Here is a 27,201-nt window from a genome sequence, read left to right as displayed (position 1 = left end):
GCATTGCCTTTGCTCTCTCTTATGGTGAAACACTAGAAATAATAAAGTCATGCATTTGTGACCCGTCAAGCAGTTCTTACAAGTTTTGCATTTTGGTAGCTTGCATGTGCATTGGCTAGTTATATTTTCTGATAGACTACATGCAGCATTGTTCTATCTAGTGGTTAATCACTGAGACAACAGGCAATTCGCCTTTATAATGGTGACATAAATACACCTGTCAAGCGCAGTAACACTCGGCGTTATCTTCTTTGCGGTACATTGCCAAGGTGAGCATGTAGTTTCCGCGGTGCTCCAACACTGGCGCAGCTACTTGCACGAGCGCGGCTTTGTTTGGCAACTCCTTCCCACGAAAGCATGTGCTAACAAGATGCGAGACAAAGTTTCACATTCTCGCAGCATTGCAAGGCTGCAGCGTTCCTGAAGCTACAGTAACCTTGACAACATAGCACAAAATAGTGGACACCAAATCTACATGCAGGTCCCCTTAAAAAATTTTCTTTGTCTGGATTTGAAGGTGTTTTTTGCCTGCCTAGAAGTTGATACAAAGAAGCCATTTTCTCCCTCTGCTTGACCAGAAGGATGACAGAGAGGGTGCCAATTCCGTTTGTTTTTGTGAAAGGTACATTGCCAACAGGATTGTTTTAAGGTAATGGTGAAGGTAGGGTAACGTAACTACGAGCCTGCTCCAGCAAGCCTGGCTATGAGGCAAAGTGCCGGCCCACGGACATTCGGTTGGTGGGTTAGAATCCTGACCAGGGTGCCCGCATTCTGACGGAGGCCCAGTGTGGCGATGGCACCCTGTGACTGGCATTTCGGTTGATTCCTAGGTGCTTGAAATCGATTCTCAGTCCTTCGCTGGGGCATGTCAGATGCTCTTCATTGATTTGGCACGAAGAACCCCCAAACTTAATTTAGCCCGTTCCAGCAGTAACGTTGCTGCAAAATATCGAATTGATTCAAAAGTGGCAATTTGTGGCTCCCTTTATTTCCTCGTTGTTTCCCATCCCACGTGTAATTCCTTCTGAAGGGGGTTTTCAGGAACTGAAGTGAAGCCGGGTCCCACGCATCGCCTAATCCAAATGCCGTTCTCTTCGTGCCGCAGTGGGTCCCGTGGATCGTCCGCGGTGAAGCCCACCCATGTCCGGGGCGTCCGCGGAGCACAGCGGTCCGCGGCGGCGGACATGCTGAGGCCCTCCCCGAAGCCCAGGGACGTGGCCGCCTCTCCGCCGCACGACAGCCCCGAGGCGTCCGGCGAGCCCCTGGCTGCAGCGCCCCCCACGAGCCGCTGCTGCAACTGCTCCGGCTCGCCGTCGGCCGCCACGGCGGGGCGCCACCCAACCCCCCGGCGGGAGGCGTCGACCCCCGGTGCGCTGCCACGGCAGCAGGGCTCGCAGCCACCGTACCAGCGGCGCAGGATAGTGGGCGGCATAGATGGCACGTCGCCGTCGACACGGGAGCGCCGGCCCGGTGCGGGCCCAAGGACCCGCGCCGGCGCGGGTGGCGCCGGCCCCTTCCGCTACGTGCCCCTGACGTCGCAGCAGCAGCGTCGAGGTGCTGCGGCGACGACTCCGCCGCCGACGGGGATACCGGCGCCGAACAACAACCACCACCAGCAACAGCGTGCGGTGCAGCGCGAGCTGGAGAACGGGGGCTTTCAGGGTTTCCAGGGGATCTACACCGGGGCGTCGGAGCAGCCGTCGTCGCCGCGGACAGACCGGACTAGTCCGCTGCTCTTGGTGGTGCGTGACGGGGGTGCGGTGGTGCTGGAGAAGGGGCAGCCCTCCTCTCCCGCCACGGCGGGGGAGGAGGGGGTGGTGGCGGCGAGTGCAGTGACGACGACAGCTGTGGCGAGTGCGGCGGAGCGGGCTGCTGCGTCGCTGACGGCAGAGGAGGACGTGCAGGCGCGGGACACATCGCCCGACGGCCGCTTTCTCAAGTTCGAGGAGGAGATTGGCCGTGGGTCGTTCAAGACGGTGTACAAGGGACTGGACACGGCGACGGGCGTGGCGGTTGCATGGTGCGAGCTCCAGGTGGGTGGTGTCCCTTTTTTTAGCAGTACGCAAAAAATGGCAGAGCACAAATGCCGCATTTATTTTCCCTTCTCCGCCGACTTTCTATTACCTCGCGTAGATGTTCTCAAGGTGGTCTCGAGGAGAAACGGGTTTAATCTATGCCAAACTGATGCACATGCATCCTACTTACTATCACACAAGCCGCACCAACGTGAAAATACTTGCTCCGTTGTCCGATGCACGTTTTTCACGCACGCTGGACTGTCCACCATCAGCCGATAGTATTGTCACTTTCTCAACTTCCTTCGTTTGGAAGAAGGGGGGGGGGGGTAGCAACAGTCAGAATATTGGAATTCTTACATTTTTCATTGGCAGAGAAGGTCACAAGCTCCAAAAAAATGATACAAGGATGGGCCGACAATGGCTCTGCATGTTACTCAGAGCGCACACGCTATTCAAAATATATGCACACTATGCAGTGTTTGCATGCATGTTTCCAATTGACAGGGTTACCACCCGGGCACCACTTAGCACTGCCTTGGTAACATCAAAAAGGGGAGACCTTTACACCATTTTTCTTCACAGGCAGAACTTGTACAGTAAAGGCCCGTTCACACTCTTGCGACTGCTTGCGACTTCTTAAACCTGGGTTCCTTAAAACTTCTTAAACCAGAGAACACACTGGCGCCATCTATTGGGAAGCAGTGTAAACTCGGCGGTCCGGCATATTTTTTTTATATCTCGCGCAATATCCTTTCTTTTTTGGCTCGAAAAGCTTTTGTCAATGTTATAAACGAGCCTTTCTATGGGTATTACGCACATTTGACCTCGGAAATCCCGCAAAACCTTCGCTTTTGTGAAATGCAGTTCTAGGGTCACCACATAGATGGCGCCACAATGTCAGTGTGTTCCCTCATTCTAGAAACATTTAAGAAGTTGTAAGAGATCTCGCCTCTCTCAGTCGTACTCGGTCGCAAGAGTGTGAACGGGCCTTAACTCTAGCAGTCTGTGCACTCTTGCGGTTGCTGTGTGCTTGAGGGCAATGCATGCGTAGGTGTCTGCGCTTTCGTGCCCAATGTTGCGAGCAAAAGTGTGCGAGAGCTTGTATTTCGGAAGGTGATGGGGAACTTGCACTTCTCTTTCGGGAGAAACGTGTAAATTAGTTGCTCGAGTTGCCAGTGGGCTTGCCTCATTTAGGTGCAGATGAGAAGTTTGGCGTTCATGCCTGATAAGGTCGCCGTCCCCTTCGTTCTTGGATCTATTGGTTGACGAAGCTTCACGGAAGAGCGGCGTTCAAAACTGTTCTTCTCTGTTGCCTGCATGTGAGCAGGTACGGAGGGATGGCATTTCTGGCGCTACCAGCGTTAACACCTCCACGGGCAACGAAGGAAAACCGTTTTTGGAATGACGCTTATTTTGTGCAAACTTTATGTTAACCATAAAACCCGTAATAAAATCACTTTCCACCGCAGGCGCTGTGCATTTAGCGTTTCACCTGCTTCCAGCGCTTCTGTTTGAAGGGCGACCTCATAGTGTTGCAATCGCCACTGAGCGCACATGCCACGAAAAGGCGCCAGGCTTTCTAGGAAGCTTGCTGACTAACTTTAATCTAGTAACATTTGCTGTGCCTTCTTGTTTAATCCTTTTCGAGTCCACGTTGACTAGCTTTGTTTTGTCGTAAAAAGACTTAAGAGTCCTCTGAGTACACATAGAACGTCAAGTCGAGCTATAGAAGACCACTGTAGTGTTGTTTTAGGCTTCACTAAAACATAGCCAATCTTGAGAATTCGCATTGCTACTTTGAAATGATTGTTCCTACCCTCATCCCTACATAGAATGTCGAACGAGTGAGTTGGGGTAAATTCTTCTAGGTCATAATGTAACCTTGGCCCGGCAATATCGCCGTTTTCGGCATGATACATAATGTTTTTGATGATCGCATGATGTTTATATCATTATAGCACTCATGGCATTGCATTTATTAGACTGATGATGCCAATCCCGGTGCAATGTCTTTATAGTAATTTTGTTGCGTGTCACGCTGAAAGTCTGAGCATGTGCGCTTAAAGGGAAGATGGGGCACTTCTACATTTAAGAAAAAACGCTTGAATTGCGTTCATTTGACCTTCAGAATAACAGATATCACAATTATATTTCAATGCGACGCGCCGGAGAGGCATAAGAGCAATTTGAAAATAGGGCTGAAGCCCCGCCTCCCTAGCCTTGGCAAGCCAAAAGATCCGTCGATGACGTCACGGACAGCGACTGTCTTTCGCGTTTTTCTCGCGTTTAACAATACTTGCGCGGCAAATGGTTTTGATATTCGGGTTCACGAGGTAAGAATACACTAGAATTCACTTCTAACTCATTTTTTTCAAGAAGCTCCGTAGCTTCCCTTTAACGACACCCCCGTGTTGCCAACACATTGTTTTCCCGTACTGTGCTTTGCAGCTACGCGGCACATTGAGTACCGTAGCCATGTCACAGCACCCCACCTTTGGTTAGTTGGTTGGTCTGAAGCCGACATTGACATTTGGTACACTTGAAGAGTCTAGTGTGCTGTAATAGCACTTTCAGGCGACAAACTTTCTGTTCACTGGGATTTTGTGGGCTTTATGCAGTATATGGGGAGGCCTTCCTTAGCGCGGTAGTTTCGTAAATATGTAATCTGCAGCCTGTGTTACAGCTTTGCAGTAGCCTTTTCTTCACACTACCTGCTCCCCTGTACTGCGGAAATTTTCGGTAAAGCTGGAAGAGTTTCTGGCGAACGACTCAAAAGCCGGGTTGGGCCCGTCTTTCGTCTGCTCACTTTGTTTGAGTGGTGATTGATGCGTGGCGGCTAATTTTGCGCTTTCGCTATTGCAGTCGCGACACTGTAGGGGTGCAGTCGGAGGCATTTCTTTAAGGTAACGCTCGGTCTTGTGGGCTTACAGGCAACTCGAGTAGGCCGGTAGGCGTAGAGCCACCCAACAAAGTGGTAGACAGGAGTGCAAACGTGTACTATAGACACCTGAATGGCGACAAGGACACTCCAGATACAAACGACGGAAGCTCTTTCTCCCTCCTCCCCTAAAAAAAAAAAAAAAAAACTCTCCGTCCGGTGGAGGCTAATGAGCGTGCTCCGAGAAATGTTGGAACGGGCGAGCGCGTCGGTTCTTGACGTTCTTCGCTTTTGTCGTTGTTTGGCGTGCGTTCCAGCGTTGTCAGTCTGTTTTTGTGTGCGCTGGGGGCGGCGGAGGGCAGGCGCGATCAGTCGTGCGCGACGCACCTCTGACGTCTGTACGCCATTGATTGGCACTCTTTTCTCGGCGAGCCGGGGCTTGTGGCTCGAGGTGTTGATTAGGGGACGGCTTCAAGTTTGTGCAAACAAAAGCAAGGGCTGTTTTTCTTCCTTTATTTTTTTATTTTGTCACCTTCGTCATTGGCAGAAAGGAGAGGAATTAATTGACTTGCTTAGATTTTAACTTCAGTGCTGTGTGGTAATAGCCGTAGTTTGTTTCAGCGTAGCTTGGAAAAGGACGAAAGCTATGGGCTCCCGTGAGCCAACCTGAGTGGCAGTGAAGCGTGTGACAACTCTGCACGGGATGTATGTCACCACGTGACTTGCCTCAGCACTCTAATATTGACTCGTATTGCCCATTGTGTTCGTCCTTTGCCCAGTCGGGCCGAAACTGAGTATAATAAGGTGTGGGGGTGTGAACGACAGGATACAGATGACTTTAACAAGCTAAATGCATGGAGTTCATATAATATAGTCTTTTTGTTTGTAGTACTTATTACCACCACCAGGGGTGAAATGTTATGTACTACCGCCAGAAGGAGCCAACTAGCATGTAACGCAGGTTGGGCTGTAAGAGGTTAATTTTTATTTTGTATTACACATGTATGTATAACGTACATGCGTAATATTTATATGTACAGGGATATGGATATGTACAGGGAAATTTAAAACACTGGCTAGGTGGCACAAGCCACCACCCAATTCAAATGGTTCAGCCATGTCATCTACCTCATTTTCCTAGAACACATCCCCCTTGGACGTTGGTCTCGAGTAGTAATGATAGGGACGCTCGCACAGAAGTTCACTTGCTGCTGTCCAGTTGCGGTAACATAAGCGTCGTAGGCGCTCATCGGTTTTAGCATCGTGTCTTCATCTTGAATGGGGTCAGGTTGGTTCGGAGAAGGGCAACACTGTGCAATGGAGACAGCACTGGCACATTTCTACTTGTGACTGTGCTGCCCTGCAGAGATCAGTGATCAGCTTGCCTTGTCCAGCACACCTGATCTGATGGATCTGCGTGCACCACAGAGTGCCGTCCCATGCAGGAGCCAATCATTGCCATGTATGGTGCAAACACTGTGCTCACCATTGTAAATGTAATCAGTTGTTTTTGCGGTGTGTTTCTGCTGGCGAACATTAGAATTGGCAGATATGGTGAAAATCAAATTCCTGCATGCTGGCAAGCGAACATTTGTGTCAGTTAAACAACTCTTGTTCATTGAGAATTGCCGGGCGATTTCTGGTCACTTATGTAAGGAATGCCATTCATAGGGAATTATTTTTCTTTACGGCACAGATGCTTATTTTCACATAGCACATGACGGTTGCCACAGTCTTGTCACGTTTTTGTTCTCAAACTATACTCCGTTTCACCTTACGTCCGAGCGGAGGCGGTGCTACGAGCCATCAGAGCTAATCCAAGGCCATGTGAGTGTCATGTGACCTTGGAGAGGGTGGGGCGCAGCGATGCTTGAAGGCATATCACGGGCGTGATTGGCTAGGATATAGCTCCTAGCGTCCGTTGCATCCGTACGTAAGGTGAAACGGAGTATAGCACGATTACGTTTGTCGTTAAGTTGTATATCTTGTTTTTGCAGTCACGTCGGTATGGTTCCAATCGAACTGCGTTGCAGTTTCTTATCACACAACGGGTGCCATCGTGGTTGTAACAAGAGGAGGGCGAGCATTGTTTTTGTCATTGGGAAAGGAGGAAGGGGAAAGCCTTTTGTGAGCGCGAGCCTTAAACCTGTTGCTCCTGACCTTGAAGGCTGGCACCTCACTTTTTTTCGTTCTTGGAACCTGGCACTCTCTCTTCCGTTTTAGTTGATTGTGAGGCTGGGAAGACTCGTATTTGTGGCTTGCCGGGTCATGTTGGCAGGGGCCACTTAACAGACGATTGAGGGGGGGGGGGGGGGGGCATTTTGTTTTGGCGACCTCGCTGTTTACGGCCGTACTAAATGCAGGATGCATCCCGACCCCTCGTTTATACTCAACGGACCACATTGGATGCTAGGAGCCATCCCAGCCAACCAAGTACTGCGAATGCATTGCTGCGACCCTCCCAAAGGTCGCCCGACGCTCGCTTGGCATTGAATTAACTTCGATTTCATGTAGGATCCTCTGCGGCCATTGGGAGGTGGATCGGAGTATACGGCACACAAGTTTGTCTGCTCTTTGTGGACGTCGTGTGTTTGCGCCAGGTGTGTCAAGTAGTGCCAAGCTCCCCTTATGGTCGCCATTTTTGTCCACGGAATGAGTGACTTCTTACTGACCCCTCCAGTCTCGGTGAGCCGACGCAAATTTGCGGTGCGAGGTTGCTTTATGAGGGCATTTCTTGTATGCCGAGAGTTGGTTATCCACGCACAGGCGAAACAAGCGCACATATTCGCAACCGTCCCCACATGCGACAGCGGTGCTTGGCAGCATGCAAAAAATAATTTCCCCATCTTGAAATAAGCAGGACGAACAATGTCATTGTTAGAGATCTGTGGAGATTAGCATGACTGATAAGTTAACTGCATACGCAGAGCCAATGTCGCTTATATTGGTGTCGAACGCTTTCAGTACGACGACACTCCAAAGCGATGTTGGCGTGACTGGTACAGAACGATTCTTTCAAAGATTTGAAGGCACCGAAATGGCGATTCTCATGGCAACTGAGACCGATCAGCCAATTGCCTTGCGAGGTTTTGTTGTCTGTATGTTAGTTTGTTTGTGTTTGGCTTGCATGCGGGCAAGGCAATAGCATTACTTGCCCAGGAACCAGTGACTTTAGTCATTGCACATTCCCCGAGTGTTCTCGAGTCGCCCTCTGATTGGCGTACCCCTCCTTGCGTTTCAATGTTCCAAAGACACATTTTGGAACACTTGCTCCCTGTATAGTTTGGTGGCAGTCGGGAGAATGCGTTCTGTTTGAATGTTCTGCATGCACTAAAGTGAAGGACGTGCAGCTGTTTATTGCTTCGTACCATTTTAGTGGGACCATTAGGCAATGCCTAGGGCCCTCCTTCGAAGGAATAGCTGGCATGTTCCGTATGGCGTAGATATACCGCTCCAAATAACCACATCGTGGAAACGACGACGAAAACTGGCTCACTTGACTACCCCCGAAAACACCGTCGGAGACGTTTTTTATGTGCTCATCGCGGTCGGTCTTGTTGACAGTCCGTCCCGGCGGGTGCACATCTCAGTGATCGAGCATCGTGGCGCACGCTGCGGGGAGAGAAAGGGAAGAAGACCAGGGAGACAAATTGGCACGGCGTCGCCATGCCTCCGGTCCTCCCGCCGCCGCGCTTTTGCCCTCCGATCGTGTTTGGATTGCTTCCAGAGGGAGGCCCAACTTAATGGATCTCAATTGGGTGCCTTCTGTGCCCCCTCCCTCTCCCCTCTTTTCCTCTCTGGAACCTTGTGCAACCCTCTCTCATCTGCCGGTGATTGCTTTTATCGGTGATGTCCCCATCGCGGTTGTTTTGCGCGGTGTGGTGGACTGCTGGTTTATTTTGCTACTTTGACCTCTCTCTCTCTTTGTCTCATTGCTGCTGTTTCTGCTCGCACCGATCTCACCGTCGAATGGCTCTGGTTGGCTCTCCGAATGGGGGCGGTGGAGTGGCGTCGGCGGAGCTTGTGAAATGTTTTTGCCCAGCACTTTGCATGCGGGTGCGTGATGGAGCATGAAACATCGGTTTCAGCTGCTGCGCTCTCTTCCTCTTTCTCGATATGTCTTCCTTTCCACGGCTCCATCTGACGTCCTCTCCTCCTAGGTGCAGTGTCCCAATCTTCTGGCCTCTGGCTTTGTTCCAGACATACGGACCGCTCGGCATTATTACGGGTATAGACGTTTGATTGGTTGATAATTGAACGTTGGGTTTGGCGGAGCCGGAGAAAGCATTGGGCCGTCCTTGCGATTTCTTTACGGCGATTTTTCTGCGCACGAAGTTGTGGTACGCTCTTCTTTCGACTGCGACCATGAACTTCTCTTCGGCTTTTAGCTCCTAAGTAGTGGTTATGATATATGTATCTTCAGCGGTGAGCGGTGAAGTGGACTTCGATTTTCTCGGAACAGTGAAGGGTTGTGCGGAGAGAATGTTGAGGAGGTGCGAGGAATGCCGGACCTTGTCGGACTCTTGTGTGAACGCCGATAAACCGGTAGGCGAGGGGGAAAGTGCCGGAGCGTCATCAGCTGATTTTGCAGCTGTGGACGCGATTGGGGATGAGTGTGTGCCGTTGCTCGCTACGTTCTCGGCCCTTTTTATCTATTTTTGTGCGAGTTTGCTGGCAGTAATCTCGAGCATCCGCGTTGCAAAAGATGCCGGGGCTTTGATAAGGATGCTTGCTTGCGGGGGAGTTGACAGTAGCGGGTGGAACGTCAAGCAACTGTACGGTCGACAAACTTGAACCCCTCCTATCGAGGGTGTTTGCCGGCCGGCTGTCTGCTTGGGCATTTCTGTCCAGTTGCAAATTGAGAGCGAAACCAGCCTGCAATCTAGTCAGCCGGTCAATCGGTCGGGTGTCTATCAAGAAGAGTGCCTTTTCTGGCTTTGCACTTAAATATGTTTGCCTTGTCTGTGAACTGGAAAAGCTGGATCAGGAAGCAGACCTTGCGTTGATTTTTCAGCAAAATTTTTTCGTGTCTCTGTCCTTTTCTTTTCACCATTGCTGACAGTACTGAGACATGATGCTGAGTCTCTGGAACAAGTTACATATGATTACTGCTTTTAGTGTCTAACCAACAAACGTGGGGTTTTCTTTCATTTTGCAGGTACTGAAAGAACCGTTTTGTAATTTTCCCGAGTAATTTTCTTCTTATTTCGTAGTAACTAATTTGTTTCCAGAGAACTGCATGTTTCGTGCGACACTTTAGCAGGATGGCTACTGAGTTTCAAATGTCATACTGCAGTTGACAGTGCCAGTTGACAGTTGACAGTGGTGAATGTGGCACTCTCCAGGGCAACCCTCTTGGTTCAAGTGCTTTATAGGTACTCAAAAGACTGACGTGTCATTTAGGGGCTGGTTGAATGATCCCTGCTAGCGTGCTTTGCCAAAACAATGAAAGAAATGACAGATACAATCCCTGACATTAGTTGGGTTCACTGTGGCATTATTACTTGTGATCTCTGAATTCCTTTGTTGACAGCCTGAAGTGGGAGTGCTAAATCTGTTTTCGCACTGGCCTTCACTAGGTAGCCCAGAAAATCTAGCAGCGCGTCCTCGTATTCTCCCGTGATGTCACACTTCGATGTCTTTGAAACAAAAACTAACTGGCCAAATATCGCATTTTGGCTTGGATATCGGCTCTTATGTAATTTTCGTCTAATTCTAAACAACCAGATAGCAGTTTTAGCCCTAGTACAATCACCAGCTTCCGGAAAATGCTGTTATTTCATATAAGAAACAGGTCCCAGAGTTGCTCTTCAAAAATGCATCGCAGCGGCGTGACATTAGGGCCGCTTGTTGATGTATAGGGTGTCCCAAGTTACTAGGCTCGATCTGAAATGGTCCGTAAAAATCGACGCCTGCACGTAGCCGTCTAAACTTTTCGTCAAAGTTGTATTTCACAGGTCGGTTTTTTCTTGTAAAATTACAAAGCGTAACTCCCTTTCTGACAAAAGAAATGGGGCCAAAAAACTTGCCAGCGGCGTGCGTTTAGCGCGTGTGTTGATAGATGGCGTCGGGAGCAGGCGTCGCATAAGGCCTTAGCGTCGCAGGGTGCAGCCGACCATCGAAAGAAAGCAGACCACACGCAGACGAAATCCGTTGGCAGCAAAAGCGCCGTCGTTACGCAAACGCGTTTTTTTCCTTCAAGTTTTGCTTTTATTGTCCGCATTTATTAATTTTTTTTAACCAAAGGTACATTGCAAGAGGATTATGTTCATTTTAATAAACCACGGTGGTCGCGAGCAGTCTCCAGTAAAGTCCCTCTATTAGTCTCCATAAGGAGGTAGCGCCATCTATCAATACGAACGCCCAACACACCCCGTTACTCGATTTGGTCGTCTGCGTCGTCGCCCGCCGTTGGCCCTGGCAAATTTCTTGGCTTTTTTTTTTTTTTTTTTTTTTTTTTACAGCGGGAGACTTACGCTTTGTAAATTTACAAGCAAAAACTGACCTTTTAGATTGCTACGAGCAGGCGTCGATTTTTACGGCACATTTTAGATAGAGCCTGGTGACTAGGGACACTCTATGTATGATCAAAGATGTTTTATGTATAATTACAATCACGATTAGAACGCGTAGCAAACACACTTCATACAAGATAGCGATATAAAAAAAAAATATTTTTCCCTCGCTTTACAATGGGATTCCACATTCCACGAAGGGATGGCGGCGGCACATTGCGAGTTTGTGGAAGAGCGAAGCATTGATGTGACGACGCGTTTGAAGCGTCTGTAGTTTGGCTTTGTTGGATAGCCGAAGCGGCGAGTGAGATATTTGTGCCGTGCAGTTGTGTAGTGGCCCACGCTCGGGCAATGGCCGAGGATGACCGATGCGAGTAATCTTATCTCTCTCTGGGGGGACTCTCGGTAAAAGTACCCCGGATTCCGTGTTTTCCCTTTAGTTTCTCTGTGTTCGGTTCCCAAAGGTGAATAGACTGTTTTCGGACTCTTTATCTCCTCTGAAATAAGCGTGCGAAAAGCCTGGAGATAATAAAAAGCAACTGGCTCGTAGACATCTTGTAGACTTTGCAATTTACGTCGGTCGGGTCGGCCGACGCAAATTTTTTCCGCTGAATTTAGCGTGGAAGTTGACGTCACGCGACCATCGTGGTATAACGTGACAGGCTTGAAGCTGGCGTCGATTTGCCCGCTAAATTTAGCTGAGAAATGATATCACGCGACATTTCGGCGTTATGCGATGAGACCAGCGCGAGCAAGGTAGAGCACTAAATAGCTCCTAGGAACAGAGTAACGCAATCCTTTGATCCGCGTGTTTTGCCGACAACATGGCCGACAGAGCAGCTCGGCGCGAGTCACGTGGTACTCAGGGTTCCAAGAGGCGCCCGCTCTATGGGAGAACCAGGGGAGAACACGTGAAGGTCGACGGAACGTGGCTGATTAAACAAATAAGCACCGAATTCACACTTTTCGAAACTAGTTTGTCGTTAGGTTGGTGAAGCTCTAAACACTTTTTGGTTGGCAGGAGCGGGTCACGTGAACGGTGTGACGTTTTGTTCGCGCGGTTTTCGAACAGCATGAGAGACCGTCGATCCACGTAGCTTCTAAGCCCCCCTTCACCCCCACCCCACTTCCCCCGGCTACGCCCCTGACCTACAGCGATGTGATTGCTACGCAATTCCGCGCCAAAGTGCTTACCCTGCTACATTTTCCCAAAATGTGAGCCAACATTGCTTCGAGACTTGTGTTCACTTTATTAATACTGAAAATACTGAATAATATAAGTAATGAATCGGGCCCCGCTACGCGGCCGGATCGTTATCAATAGGCTTGTGCGAATTTCCAAAACTTTCGGTTGGCGCCTCAAATAACGTATTATGCGATTTGAGCTATCTCCGGAAAACACTGACGGTACTCGGGAAGATTCGCCATATTTCTCACGCCCGTTGTCTGTTCTGGTTGATTAGCCGGACTCGTTGAATGCGCTTGTCAACGCGCAGTGGTCTACTACCGTAAAGCGGGGACCCCGTCCGAAGCGTCGTAATTTTGCATGTCTTGCTTCACCGCAGCGCACCCGCGCAGTAAGGGAGAAGCAGTCCTCCAGAGCGGGACGTAACACACAACGCTGAAGAGAACTGCCGAGCACCGTGCTGCCGAGGAGATAGACCGCGAAATTCTGACGATATATATATATATTTTTTTTCGTATTTGACATTCCTCGAGGATACTTGATTATTGCCCAAAAAAAAAAAAAAAACTTTTATTGACTACTCTATACATTTATGTTTTATGACATAGTAAGTACAGTAACTGAAAGTTAGATTAACTGGAGCAGTAAATGCAAGCCTGAAAATAACATAAACAATGTAGGCTTTTTCTTTTTTAAGCAGCATATTTACTGTTTACACGCTGATTTATTTTTACTTTTTTTTATCAGGAAGTTTGCTTATAAAATGTCATTAATGTTCGCAATTCACGTGACAAAGCTTTGTTTACTACCTAAATTAAAACACGCAGTTTTATTACAACTTCCGAACTTAAAGGAAGCATCAATTTAAATCATCGACATTCTTATACTTTAACATTTTTTTTCAGTGGAGTACGCTATTTTGGTTAAAGTTTGATGTCGTACCTAAAATGACCATGCACAGCGGTTCGTACCGTCCGTCATCGATCGGCATCTTGTTTCCGTGCCTTGTGCTTATACGCGCAATGAAACCACTATCTAGAGCATCAAACCCGCCGTGCCCGTTGACGCCATCCAAAGGTTGCGCAAAAGCAGGAAGGCGAACGCGCTGGTAATGCACGAAAATGAAACGTGCGGTCATGCTACTCGAAAGTACTTTTTGCTGCCCCTAAATCTGCTCCAAAGGGTGCTCTACAAATGACTCAGACCAATCAGATTTTCTCTCAGCCAGCGTAGAAGGGCAGCAGAATTCCTCTCGTTTTCTTCTCTTTATGCTTCTTTTGTTTTCCGCTCGTTCCGTGGGGTTCGTTTCTCCTCCTGGCGTGTGCAGCGAACCACTGCGCTACGGCTTTGACGGATCGGACAGAAGGGAAAGGCAAACAGAGGCCACCATTGTGCGTGTTTTGTTTGCGAATGTCCGCTGCTACGCGATGACGCAAGAACGATGTCGCTGTCTGGCGAGGTGGGAGCTGGAGCTGTAACGAGTGCGTCATCGGGACAAACTGCGTCGTCGCCGTTGCCCTCGCCGTTTCGGGGGTAATCGCGGCTCGGTTTGTTGTGCTGCTAACAGACCCCTCTCTTCGATAGTAGCGCGCGCGCAGTCTAGTAGCTGTGGTGACAATGCGAAGGTGCAAGCAGGCTGGACAAGAATGACAATAATAATCCCTGGAGAAAGGGAACAAGGGGGGGGGGGGGAGGGGGGGGGGGGCAGAGGACAAACACGTATCTCCAAACACAGCTAGGTGACTGGTGCGCGACCTTTCTCGTCATTCCGGTCCGGCTCACTTGTACCTTAGCATTTGTTTTATATTATCATCATAACTTAAAAAAAATGCAGGCCGTTCACCCTTGTTGGTGTTAGACTGGTGGCAACTAACAGTGCAAACCCGTTTGTTTTGCTGACGTCTAACTCCTGGTTAGCTCAGTTGGTAGAGCGCTCCACTGGAAATGGGGAGGTCCCGGGTTCGATACCAGGACCAGGCGGATTTTTTCGGTCGGGCACACCAGTCACCTAGCTGTGTTTGGAGATTTGTGTTTGTCTTTTGTTCCCCTTCTCCAGGGATTATTGTTGTCAATCTAGTAGCGGTTGCTCCGATTATCCGATTCGAAAGTTATAAGCGATTTTTCGATTTTGGATGACCTTTTGTCATCCGAATTTTTGCACCGCCAGCCTCGCGCCTCCTGCAGCAGAGGTAACTTAGCGCACGGTAGTGTGGTTCCCACGCGCCCAAATCTTTTTACACTTTCTTTCTACATATTAAGTGGTTTTCGATGACGTTCAGCAAGTTTTTAAATGAAGCCACGCGTTTATTTGCAATAATGAACGAGTCAACACATTTTAGTTACTTATCCGACATAAAGAGGCGGTTGGCCCCGCGTATTATGTCCCTCTGACCGTATAACTCGCCCGCACTGCCCGCATTGGTGTAGCTTTCAGGGCTTTTCATAAACAAAATTGTCAAACCTTAAAAAAAAAAAAAAAGGATTTAGTTATTGGCAGAATGAGAACAGAAGAAAGGTACTTTCGGTTGGCGAGCTTCCAGCACGCGCACCTTGCCTTCCGTCGTGCTTTTGCTGCGCGTGCACGCTCGAAGCCCACACGAGACACGCCCGGGTGTTATATCGAAGAAGCTTCTCGTCCGGTTACTACGGTAGATGTGTATAAATTCGGTGGATTTCGCTTAGGTTCGATTGGAGGCTTTGGACGCGCCGACGTACACACCGAGCGAGTGTCCCCGTATACCTGGGCCAATGCACGTCGTAGGCAGAGGGTGCCCTCTCCCTCTCTCCCACCGGCCAATTCAGCACGCTCGACGGCGCGTAAAGGCAGCAAGTGCGGGCGTTCGACCACGCGCAACAAACGCAATATAATGTACTCGTGCACGTTATTTTTCCGTTGATCGAAGTGCGCATGCGCCGACTCGTTATAGTCAAAAACTCGCAAAGTCTGCGTGTGTGAGAGGGAGAGAGTGCGGTCAATTCCATGCCGCATAAACACAATTTCCGGATATGCATCGGTTCGCAGCAGTGGGGTAGGCTTTTCCAGCGCCCCTTGACTTTTTTTAGTGTTGCTTTTTTGATGGTGGTGGTTGTGGCCATATCCCGGATGGTCACGTATGTGTCGTGTCCAAGCGGAAAGACTTCGTTGTCCACGCTTCCTTTTGTTCTTCGTCAATTGGTAATGTTGGCTTCGTGGCATTTACGATTCGGTTTAAATTAACGAAACTTCAAATAACCTGGCGCCGTCTGGCGTCCGACACGTGAAGCGGAGGAAGCTGCTGCGACCTGGCGGTTTGAAGCACGAGACAGCAGTACGAGGATATCGTGGGCACGAGGTTCAAGTTGCACCCGAAACCGCGCTACACTTGTGCTTGCCCGGAAACTCCGTGCAATTGGGTGAATGCTTTAACGTCGAGGGGTGGATGAGTTGTGGCGCCATCTAGCGACACATATTTTCTAGATGAGCACAGTGTTCTCGGTGCTGTGTGGGGACGCCCGTAGTCGTTGTAACAGATGGCCGTCCTCCGGCACGCGCTCGTGTTTGCCCTCCGCCATGCTCCGACTGCGCGTGCACGATCGAAGCTCACAAAGACGCCGACGGATTATTGAAGGCATGTAGGAAACTCACGCCAGACGGAGGAGGGACATTTTGAGGATTTCTTTGACATTCTAGCACTGTCGGTGGCTGTTGGCGAGGTGATCGAACGGAAGGGGGCGCTTCGTCGAGCTCGGCCACCCAAGGACATCACGCGGAGAGGCCGACGGTGAAACCAACAGTCTTCGAGAGGTAGAAACCGGTAAAAAAGAACGTTAGGGGAATGGTGGCCAATATCGAGGGACGGAGAGATTAAATTGGATTAAATTGGCGTAGTCGAACTTCAAGGTTGTACTAAAAACACTGCTTGACTAGGTGGCGCAAGTCACCGCCCGATTCATAGGGAATAGCTACCATCCATCCATGTCCAAATCGTCTGCGAACGTCTCCGCCTTTCCTTCTTCTTTTCTCCTCTCCGCTCGCGAAATCGCATGCGCACCAGCGACCAATCACCGCAAGAGGCGTCCGCCGTTAATTTTCAAACGCTCCCCGTGGTTTGTGATTTACCCTCTCTGCAATCTAGGCTCTACTCTCTTCCCCAATAGGGACGACTCCGGTTCGGACATCGCGCAATGCTGCGATCAAAGTGGAGTCTTTCTCCCCAACCTCCCGGCCCATGTCTGACGTCATCGGCGTGGGAGAAGGGGCGATTACTGCGATGACGTCACGGTGCGGTCCACGTGGCCGCCGACGCGAATGTAGAGCGAGCTGTATTGAACGTCTGGATAGCTGAAATTAGTGTTGCGAAAGCCGGGCTGTTTGCATAAGCCTCCGCCAACGTTGCCGCGTTCGCCGTGTTGTGGGGAGCGTGGGGACCGGGATTTGGCGAAAAACGAGGGACGGTCGAGAGCTATTGGCGGTTATGTAAATTCTTTAGGCCTAGAGGAGTTTTCCTTTTATTTTTTCTTAACATTGCAATTTTGGGAAAGGGGGAGTTTCGTGAAATAACTGTAGGGTTGGGCGAATAATCGAAATTTTGGATACGAATCGAATATCATACATTTAATATTCGATTCGTAAAGTAAGCCTTTGGTATTTTTCGAATATTCGTCGTAACACGAATATTCGAAATTAATCGAATATTCGAGAACGTATTCGCGAGCGTAAGTTTCGGTGTCGGTAAGCAAGGCCTATTGACAGCGACATAGCTGCATTGCACGGCGGCTTCAACCTCAACTGGTGGCGTGGGTGTCGGTAGCGGTAATCTGCTCCCTTGTGACTCCTGACCTTTTAAATTGTGTTCACTTTCGCGTTCGCCCACCCGTATTATGGCGGATGGAGGTGATTGCGGGGAACCGTCTGCGAAGCGGAGGAACGAACGAGAAACATAACCAAAAGAGAGGAGCGCTATTTGGAAATATGTTGCGAGGGTGACGGCATCGATTGCGCAATGTACGGCGTGTGCGAGTCAGCGCTTAAAACGCCCACAGGTACGACAACGGCCCCTGTCAACCACCTCAAAGTACATCCTGACAGACGCCGTTCTATCGCCTACTATCCTGCTCTACACGCTCGCGCGTGCTTGTGCCACGGATGTATGACGATCCCCGAAAGAAGGTGAAAGCAGAGATCAGCAGTTCCTTTTGAAGGCGGCAATACCGCTGTTGCCTTCACAAGCGACATGTGGACATGGCGCGCTAACGAAAGTTACGTGAGCTTCACCAGCCATCTTCTCACTCCAGAATTAGTGATGAAGTGGTTCACGTTGAACACTCGACACACGGCTGTAAGTCACAGTGTTGTGAACAGTCATAAGAGCAAGGCTCAACGCCGTTAGCAGATTTTTGGCAAACATTTGGCCACTTAGCCAAAAGTGCAATGGAAAGCAAAGTGCTTTCAGCTTCAGAATGGGAAGCTGTAACGTATGCGGAGGAGGCAGTGTTAAAGAGAGAGAGTGGTCCGTGTGAGTGGTGGCAAACTGTCGGTTAAGATATTCGAGTCTGGCGAAGCTTTGCATCAAAATACCTGGCAATACCTGCCACTTCAGTGCCGAGTGAGAGAGTATTTTCTGTGGCGGGAGGTGTAGTTTCCTCTCGAAGGGAGCACTTCCTACCTGACCATGTGCAGCAATTTATTTTTTTGCATGACAACTTGTAATCTTCTCTACATCTATAATTTTCGTTTTTGTGTTTTTATTCTTGTTAATACCAGTGCCTCACTGGTGTTAACGTGAATAAAAACAAAAATCCTAGTTGTAGGGAAGATTACAAGTTGTTGTGCAGAAAAATCAACTGCAGTTCTGCAATTCAAAATTAAAAAAAAAAAAAAAAAAAAAAAAAAAATGAGAAGACAAATCAACTGCAGTTCTGACATGAAAATATAAATGCTGCGAATAAATGCACCGGCCTTCGACTATTCGATATTCGAATCGATATTCGACGCTGACTATTCGTATTCGAAAATATTAATATTCGCGCACCCCTAGAAATAAAGTGATAGCCCAGGCTAGCTGGTAAATAATCATACTTAAAAAAAAAGAGAGACAACGGAAAACACAAGAAAATGGGACGACACAAGGACGTTGTCTTGTCTCTTTTTCTTTGTGTTTTTCGTTTTGTCTCGGGGTTTTATAAGGGATACTTATGAAAACCCGAGACAAGAGAAATAATATTTTGTAGGCGTTTGTGGTGCTTAATTAATATTAAAAGTTAGTTTTTTTAAACTATTGTTTGTCTTTACGGTTTGGTCAATTGCTCAATTTAAACTAGCAAGGGCGGACACGCGGACATATTTCCATTGATTGCTAAGTTACGTCATGTCTTTGTTGTCGTTTTTCTTTTTTCTTCAAGTAGGTAGCCTTCTAACTTGCTAGTTCTTAATGCACGGTGCCATTCTTGTGCCTTCATCGACGTGACCTTCGTAAACTCAAATCTTCTAAATAAAAAATACGCGCACATACATCAACTCACAGTCACGTAAACAATTAGATGTGTGAGATGTGAATTCGCAAATTTTTTTTTTTTTTTTTTTTTGCGCACTTCAAACAAGCAAGAATACCTTTTTTTTTTTTCCTCACCTGCGTTGATTTTTTTTTTTTTTTTTGTAATGTATTAGTTAATTGGCAAGTCAGCCACAAGGTGGCGAGAGTCATTCTCTCCAGACGCCGCCCAACTCGGAGGTCTTTTAGCAACATCGATTCATCCGTCATGATATGAAGCACGTAGTATGAATGACCGAATGATCCTCAATCCGGTCGATTGTGAAGCGGTCTCTTCTGTCGACTTTTAGTCGACCGCATTCTTGCGTCATCTCTGAGCTGTCTACGAAATTTGATTGACGCTGTAGCCCGCTTCATTTAAACCGGGTAAAAAAAAAAATGATTACGCGTTTTGATGTTTGCTTTGGACGGAAAATAAAATTTTCTACGTCGTGTCGTTCGTATACGCATGCTCCAATTTAAATCGCGCTCGGGATTAGAACGGGTTGGCGTCGTGGAATAAGGCTGTGCGTTTATTTCTTCGGTATTTCTACCACTTATCTCACCAATCCTGCATGGTAAACGCCGCGCCGAATTCCTGCGCTTTTTTTTTTTTTGTACGCGTGATTATAGTGTAGCTGACGATACCAAAAACACGCGAAGACGACAATCGCCATGGATATATGTATGACCGTTAAGATGCTTGCTAACGATACGATGCACGCGAGAATGCGTCAGCGGAGTTTCGAGTGTCGTTATCAGAGTTATCGGAGTTATCGGTACGATCTACTAAATCTCCCTAATCTGAAACGCAGAATAGTTGACAAGCGCTATCCCTTATGTTTGAGCAGATTGTTTAGTGAAAATCCCTCAAACACTCATTGTTCTTCTTTGTTCCGCTGTTTTTTTATTATTTTCTTTATCCCTCCATAGATTTCACTTATCATATCGTGGCCCACGGATAGCGTAGGCGGCGAGCGTGTGGATGGATGCGAAAGTGATTTGCCCACATCTCCTCGATTGCGTGCAAGGGATGAACGACGGCGCATTTTCTTCGTCCGTCGTAAGTGTGTTTATAGAGGGAGAGCACTCTCGCTGCGGTTCGATTGGCCCGTAGCTGCCACGTGGCGGTTGAACTTTCGCTGTGCTGTCTGTCGTCATTCGACGACGTTTCGAAATGGGACGCTTAGGAAGGCGGCGCTCCGCTGGCGCGTGCAAAAGCGCAAATGAGGTTTCCTTCCAATTAAAAAAGGATTTTTTTTTTTTTTTGGACGCGCGTTGTGCGCGTGTCGCACTTTTTGTTTTTGTGCCGTGAACTCGAACTTCGGCAGGTTTTCAGCCCTTAGTTCTGCGTCGGTTGCTCTCTAGAGCCACCTAACAAGCTACGGCTCAGAGTAGCGACAAGTGTTGCTGCTCAGAATCATCGTTGCCAATTATCGTAAGTTTCATTTGAGACTGCGGGAAGCGACCTTCCGTCCTCCAGAATATGTCGAAAGAGTCCGTGGTAAAGCACAATTATTCGCCGGAGCTTTCCGGTGCACTCTCGTCTCCAGCCACGGCATGGGAGACGGAAAAAAAAATACTAAAACAATTTAACATTTTAAATACCAAAAAAAAAAAAAAAAAATATTGAGGGGAGGCAAAACGAGGATGTGTGACGGTTACGCTTATATCCTAAAGCGCCGTTCACGCACTTGCAACCGAGTAGGACCGGCTGAGACGAGACTGTCTTTAAGCCTATTGCGACGGCTTAGGACCTGCCCTGCAGCAGCGCATCTGGTCCTAAGACGTCGCAAGAGGCTTAAAAAGCGGTCTCGTCCCAGCCGGTCCTACTCGGTTGCAAGTGCGTGAACGAGCCTTAAATGTCCAGTATTGGCGTGGCGACGGCAAAAGCAATGTATTCGCCCATACCGGAAGTGGCGACAATTCAAGATGGCGGCGCCCTTGTGAAAAGGGCCTATACACCTTTTCCCAAGGAGGTTAGAAGTACTAGGAGGGGGCACGTTGCAATATTGGTGAAGCCTAGTTATAAAAAGTTTAAACGATTTTGTGCCCAGCGTGACCGCAGATCTGTCTGGCGATTGGTGCGCGTGACATGTCACGTGTGAGATGGATGGTTGATTGTAGAAGGACTCCTTGCAGGCATGCGCGCGCTCCGTCCGGTAGGTTTTATCAGATCGAAGGCTAGACTGTGGTGTATTCTAGTGGCCCATAGACAGACGAAGGCTAGCTACGGTCACGTGATGTGGTCACGTTGGCATGGTGAGTGAGGAGAGTAAGGAGGAAAATGAGAAAGAGGCGAGGCGTCAAGGGAGCATGGCTTGTGGAGGCTACGCGGCCGACGTCATGCCCTCTCCTACCCTTCTATTCTCCATGCCTTTTCCACGTGGGCGCCGCTATCTTCAATTCTTGAACTTCCGGTATTCGTAAAAACACCGCTTTCCTCTCGTCTCGCCTGTAGAACACGTTAACATTTTAATTGCAACCATCATTCCTTCTTGTTATGTCCTTTCTATATATATATATATATATATTTTTTCTTTTTTCGGGTTAAAATTTCTTGTTTTTTTCGGAACGCATACCGGATATGGGGACAACGTGGCTGGGTACGAGGCTAAACGAAAGCCGCATTTGCGCTAGGCACCGAAATGGCGGCGCCCTGGAGAACGTAATCTAGGCGTAGCTTTAATGGTTCTAGCTCTTGACTTGTCGGGAGAAGGCTACGCCCAGAACATCGGCACCCTTTTTCTTTCTTTTTCCCAAATTGTTTTACGTTGCAACGACGGCCGCGATATTCGCCCGTTCGCGTGACTTGACGTGACGTTTGTTTAGGTGCTAGCGGCTCTCGTGGCCGCCGCCATTTTGGTGCTTCGACACAGTCGTTTATACTGAGAGTTCGGCCTTCCCGGCGACCAGTTCGCGCTTTCCACTTTTCCCTCTCTCCCTTCATGCTCTCCCTTTTTTACCCTGTCCACCATTGCTTGTTTCCTCCTCCCCCATGGTAAGGAGAATCTTCTGCCTTGCAGAATAATGTCGAGTCTGGTCGTCGACCTTTAAGGAGATTTTGACAGCCTGGCAACCACAGCAGCGTAGTTTGACAGCCGGGTGGATGACTACTTCCGACCGCCATTTTGTGGCTCTTACTCGTAAGAACTCGATGCGATTTCTTAAGAATGAGCGAGACAAAGAAGTAATTCTATTTTGTGTTTCCACGAAATCCGTTGGTTCAAGCGGGCAACAAGCTCCGCCCTTTGGCCAAACTCTCTCAGTACAAACGGCTCTGTGCTGCGAGCAGCGTGGGCGCCCTCGGCGTAAGTTATATTGATCTGAGGCGCGACTTTTTGAGCGGTACACGCGGTGGAAAATCATCGCGGTGTCGTTTTGCTCTGTTGGCGATCTCTTTTTATTCAGCGAGCGGGCGCGACGGAAAGTCTCGTTTGCATCTTCCGCGAGACATGCAACTGCTCAAAACCGAAACTGGACTGGGGAGGAAGAAGACATGTAAAGGAAGTGAGTTGCTGGAAGTCACGTAGCTACACCCTACCACGTGTTTTTTTTTTTTTTTTTTCGCCGTGCGAGACAGATTAAAAATTTGCACGTCTCACGAAAAACGCCAGAGTCAAGCACGTGTTTGATGTTTGCTCGTTTCTCAAGAGAGAGTGAGAGAGAGAGAATAAACGTTTATTGTCAGGGGGTCGGGAATGGGGGTGGGAGAGTGGCGAAAAGGTAATGAAGTGAGGATTGGACGTGGGGACAACACCAGACCATGTAGAAGTACTTGTTGTTGGGCTAGTTGGTGATAGACTGTTTTGAAACATGGTTAAAAGCGCTAAAAAGATGAAGACAAGAGGGAAGACAAATACGGGCGCTACTCACGACTGTATTTGAAAAAAAAAAAAAAAAAAAATGAGATAGAAGTACAGATAGGTTTATAAATGTTGATACACCTATCGGCACATCGTGCGCCGGGATACACGCACTTCAACGTAAATTTATAAATAAATAAATTTACACATAAATTTATTAAAAGAAAAAAAAATCTCGGCCTTATACAATGGAATTCAAGTGTCGCTGACATATTGGGACCCTTTCTTCTTGATAAAGTACGCCTCTTGCAGTTTGCGTGCTCTTTGATTCTTGCTTCTACCTAGAATCTCGGTGTCACCGAAGCGTGACTCACAAAAGACGGAACGCATCTCTGGTGTTGGTCTTTTTAGCGCTTTTAACCATGTTTCAAGCCGTGGCATGTGCTCGTTAGAGGGGTATTCCTGGCAGTGGGGGGCACGAAGGAGAGGTCTAGGGAGACCCTGGCATTCTTGCCAATTGGTATTCGTAAGACGGCCGCCATCTTTAGCAGTTAGAAGGGGTGACGACTCGGCGACGTTTTTCTGCGAATCAGCTCGGTGGTCGGGCTTGTCGCACGGAATCAATCCTAATTGCTTTGATCGGTAAACGATTGCACTTTCGAAGCTAGACAGATTCGCCGGTACCGCGAACGACGGTTCTGAAGTAGAGCTCGTCGTTCGCCGCTATCGCTTCGTTCGCTTCGTTCAGCCGTCCAGGCCTCGACTCCCGCGATACGACGCCATGTTGAGGATTGCGCACAGAATGCACCGAGTGCCGCGCTTCCAATTCTCTGTGCAACTTTTTTTTCTTGAGTGTGTGCTTTTGATGACCCACGACTTTGGTTATATTTGGCGTGCCTAAAAAACAGAAGTGCACGTGACTACCGAGAAGAGAGTGAGTGCGACTATAGCCGGTCAGTTCTCGATCGGCGGTTTTCGGGCGGAAACAAAACGAATTTCGAGCCGCAAATTGTGTTCTGGGTAGTTGGGCTCTCATTGTCATGTACAGATGGAAATATTGGCGAGCATATATATCCCTTCACTCTCTGTACCCCAGCGTTGGGAAGAACTGTAAGTGCTCTGTACTTAAAGTACAACTTTAAGTATAGGCTTAGAAAACTGGTACTTTACTTGAAGTACATTCTTTGAGTATGTACTTGTACCTGTTTTTTTTTTTTCTTCTTTTTTTCTGGTACTTGTTGAGGAAAGTACAACTCCCGACATCAAAGTGCATTCCCCAAATTTGCTCTTGTTAAATTTGCTTTACGAAATTATGATTTCTCAACATGTAAGTGTTTTTAAAGGTGATTGTGTTAAAACTTCGTCACCGAGAGGAAGACAATGGTGCTCTCTGACGAGTTGACTTTCATTCAATATTCGCCGTCATTTCCGAAAATAATCGATGCACCCCAGCTTACCTCCTGAACATTGCGTACAAAAAAAAAAAAAAAAAAAAAACATTGTATAGGAGAATGAAAGGGCATCATGAAAGATTGTGATAAAAAGTACCTGTACGTAACTTTGAAACTTCACGGTATATTAGTATTTCACTTCCAAGTACATTGCGCCCAACACTGGTTAACACATCTGCGTTTCAGTAGGATCGACTGCGTTTCAACAGCGACCATTCCTAGTAGCTAGCGCGCATGTTTGATCTGGCTAACACTGTAAAGCCTTCGGTGTCATTTCACGCAGATCTGAACTGTTTCCATAGCTATCCGATAGGTGGCGCCAGCGTGCCCAGTTCCTTCTCTCGCCGTAAGCGGTTGCGACGCGGTGGACTACAGTCAAGCGCAAATGTGCTATCCGGCTCCCCTAACGATGTATGTCGTCTGTTCTGTTTCTAGCCGTTAGACGTGCTCCGTTAGGCGTGACGTTACAGTTCCTCCTCGTTGTTCCTCGCTCGGGTTTTGTTGCGTCACGCCTCCGCGTGACGTGGTCCGCTCGAAACGCCTCGTCTGCTTAATTGTTTGCTTGCTCTCCTGTTCTGCGTTTCTGTTACACAAGTCCTTACGCGTGACCCCTAAAAAAAGAGAAAAAAAAAGTTTTAAAATTATTTGTTTTGTTATGCGTTGTGCCGGTCGTGTAACGCGTCGTGTCACGAACTTTCGCATACGTTGTTTATGTGTAGTGTTCCATGTTTTCGGTGTATGCCGATGAACCCTGAAAAAATAACACCCGAACTCGTTTTACCAAAATCTGGGGAAACTGAAGAACCCCCGAATTGAACCTGACCTTGCATAAGAACCGAAACTTCACGCGTATAAATATTTACCTGCAGTTGTACGACTGAACTGTCCGCGAGGTTGCTCCTTTCTTCAGGAACCGCGCCCTCTCTTATCTCGTTCTCTTCTGGATGGATACTAAAAGCTGTACCCTTTTAACGGACGGTAGCTCGCGCCACCTAGCCTGGAAAAGTCAAGCTGCACTCATTTTCCCCCCAAGAACCGTAGTAAAAAAAAAAGTCCGGCATCTGGTGGAGCATTACTAATTTACCCCTATATATGTGGAGAATTGATATATATATGTAGGTGCATTTTAGATTAGATATGTGTTATCCTATCAACACAAACGTTTATAACGCTAAAAGCGTCGCGTCTTCCTCCGAGACAACCAAATCTTGGAAGAGCTACTTCGCGCGGCGCATGAACAATGCGCAAAACTTGCTTTCTTTTTTCTTGAGGTGACAACGAGTATAGGTATCGTGCGCCACCTAGCTTCTCTTATCGGTACCGGGACGTTTTCCAAGTATTCGGATCACGCGCGTGTTCCATGCCCATGTTCTTTAGCGCAATGCCCCGATGAGCACCAGTTTTTCCGTTACACAACTAAAAAAATATCATTTTTGGTTTTGAAGAAATATAAAGCCTGAAAACACGGACCTTATTTATAGGCGTCGTGTTTTGTTTTGCTCCGTGACATTCCCCCTTTTTTTTCATACGTGACATAGGGGTACCGTCCCAATGCGTCGTCTGCTTTGCTTTCAGTCGTTTCTGCACCATGTCTGTGCGTTTTTCTGCTCGCGTTTCTTGGTTTTCACGAGCTCTGGTATGCGTGTATCTATGCCTCGTGTGCCATTCCCCGTTTTTATGGGTGACATTGGGACTGTTCCAACGCGTCTGCTTTACTTTTGAGCGTTTCTGCGTCATTCCTTCGCGTCGGCTGCTCCGATGTAACGCGTCGTCTGCACTCGAATTTCACAAGTTCGTACGCTCTGCTTCTGTACTTTCTTATTTATTTTTTTCTTTGCGTGACATAGAGGACAGTCTTAATTCGTCTGTTCTATTTTCGGGCGTATATCTGAGTCATCCATCCGCGTAGTCTGCTCCGTTGCAATGAGGATCGTCTGCACAGGTTTTACGAGTTCTGTCGTCTGCTTTTTGTTTCTGTATCAATCGATCCACACCGTGTCTGGTCAGTTTTATGCGTCTGACCTGTTTCTTTTTTTAGGTTTTTTTTTGTTTGATTTTTTTTTTCTGATCTATGGTTAGCTTTGTTGGCCGATCACTCACTATCATGTTTTGTTTATGCGTGATACCGGGGATGCACAACTTTTAAATTGTTTTATCATTTGCGAAAACCTAGTTTTACTTTGATCGTCTGTTTTTGTTCTGCGTGCGTCGGCACTTGGGTTTTATCCGCGAGACATATGTTGAGTGATCCGCCATCAGTATCTTGTATTTTATGCGTGACACCCAACCTTGGTGTTTTTTTGTTTTTTTTTTTGGCTGTCTGTCTTTATTGATTGCGAAAACTAGCGTGCTTGCGTGTCTTTTCCATGTGATGTCGTTTTACTTAGATCTTGTTTTTCCTCTTGCATGTCGGCGATTCGGTTTTTATCCGTGGTAGATTTTTATTTTCTCGGGTATTTATTTTATCCAGGCAACTACTTTCTTCTCGCTATTGTGAAATATAGTTTTTGTTTTGTTTTGTTCTTTTATCTGTTTCAAGTTTTGCTTTGACGAATCGTGGGTCGTACCTGCCGCGTTCCATATTTTGGGAACCACTCACGTAATAGTGCGACCGAATTGGCTGGAAAAAAAAAAATGCTTGAAAGAAGGGTAATAGCGCAGGCCAGCTGGAACCGAGACGGCGTTGTGGTTTGGTTTCTCGTTTCTTTCTTTTACTCCCCCCCCCCCCCCCCCCCCCCTCTTTTTTTTTTTTTTACATTGAATTGCTTAGTTATGGAACCAAATGCAGCGTTTGGCGTCGCGTCGGACGGAGGAAAGAAGTTAGAAACCATTTAACAA

The 27,201-nt window shown here is 48.0% G+C and overlaps 1 protein-coding gene across 1 annotated transcript in view; it reads left to right on the top strand.

Moving 5' to 3' along the window:
- Window positions 1–27,201, top strand: part of LOC120848771 (serine/threonine-protein kinase WNK) — a 103,351-nt gene that overhangs the window by 2,403 nt on the left and 73,747 nt on the right. Inside the window, exon 2 of the mRNA XM_040220791.3 lies at window positions 1,106–2,033. Coding sequence (XP_040076725.1) covers window positions 1,106–2,033 — 928 coding nt within the window. The remainder of the gene's footprint in view (window positions 1–1,105; window positions 2,034–27,201) is intronic.

Source organism: Ixodes scapularis, unplaced genomic scaffold (assembly GCF_016920785.2).
Source record: "Ixodes scapularis isolate PalLabHiFi unplaced genomic scaffold, ASM1692078v2 PGA_scaffold8__174_contigs__length_109621045, whole genome shotgun sequence".
Classification (NCBI taxonomy): Eukaryota; Metazoa; Arthropoda; class Arachnida; order Ixodida; family Ixodidae; genus Ixodes; species Ixodes scapularis.
The sequence above is the reverse complement of the archived record's forward strand: the minus strand, read 5'-3'. Positions and strand labels throughout refer to the sequence as shown.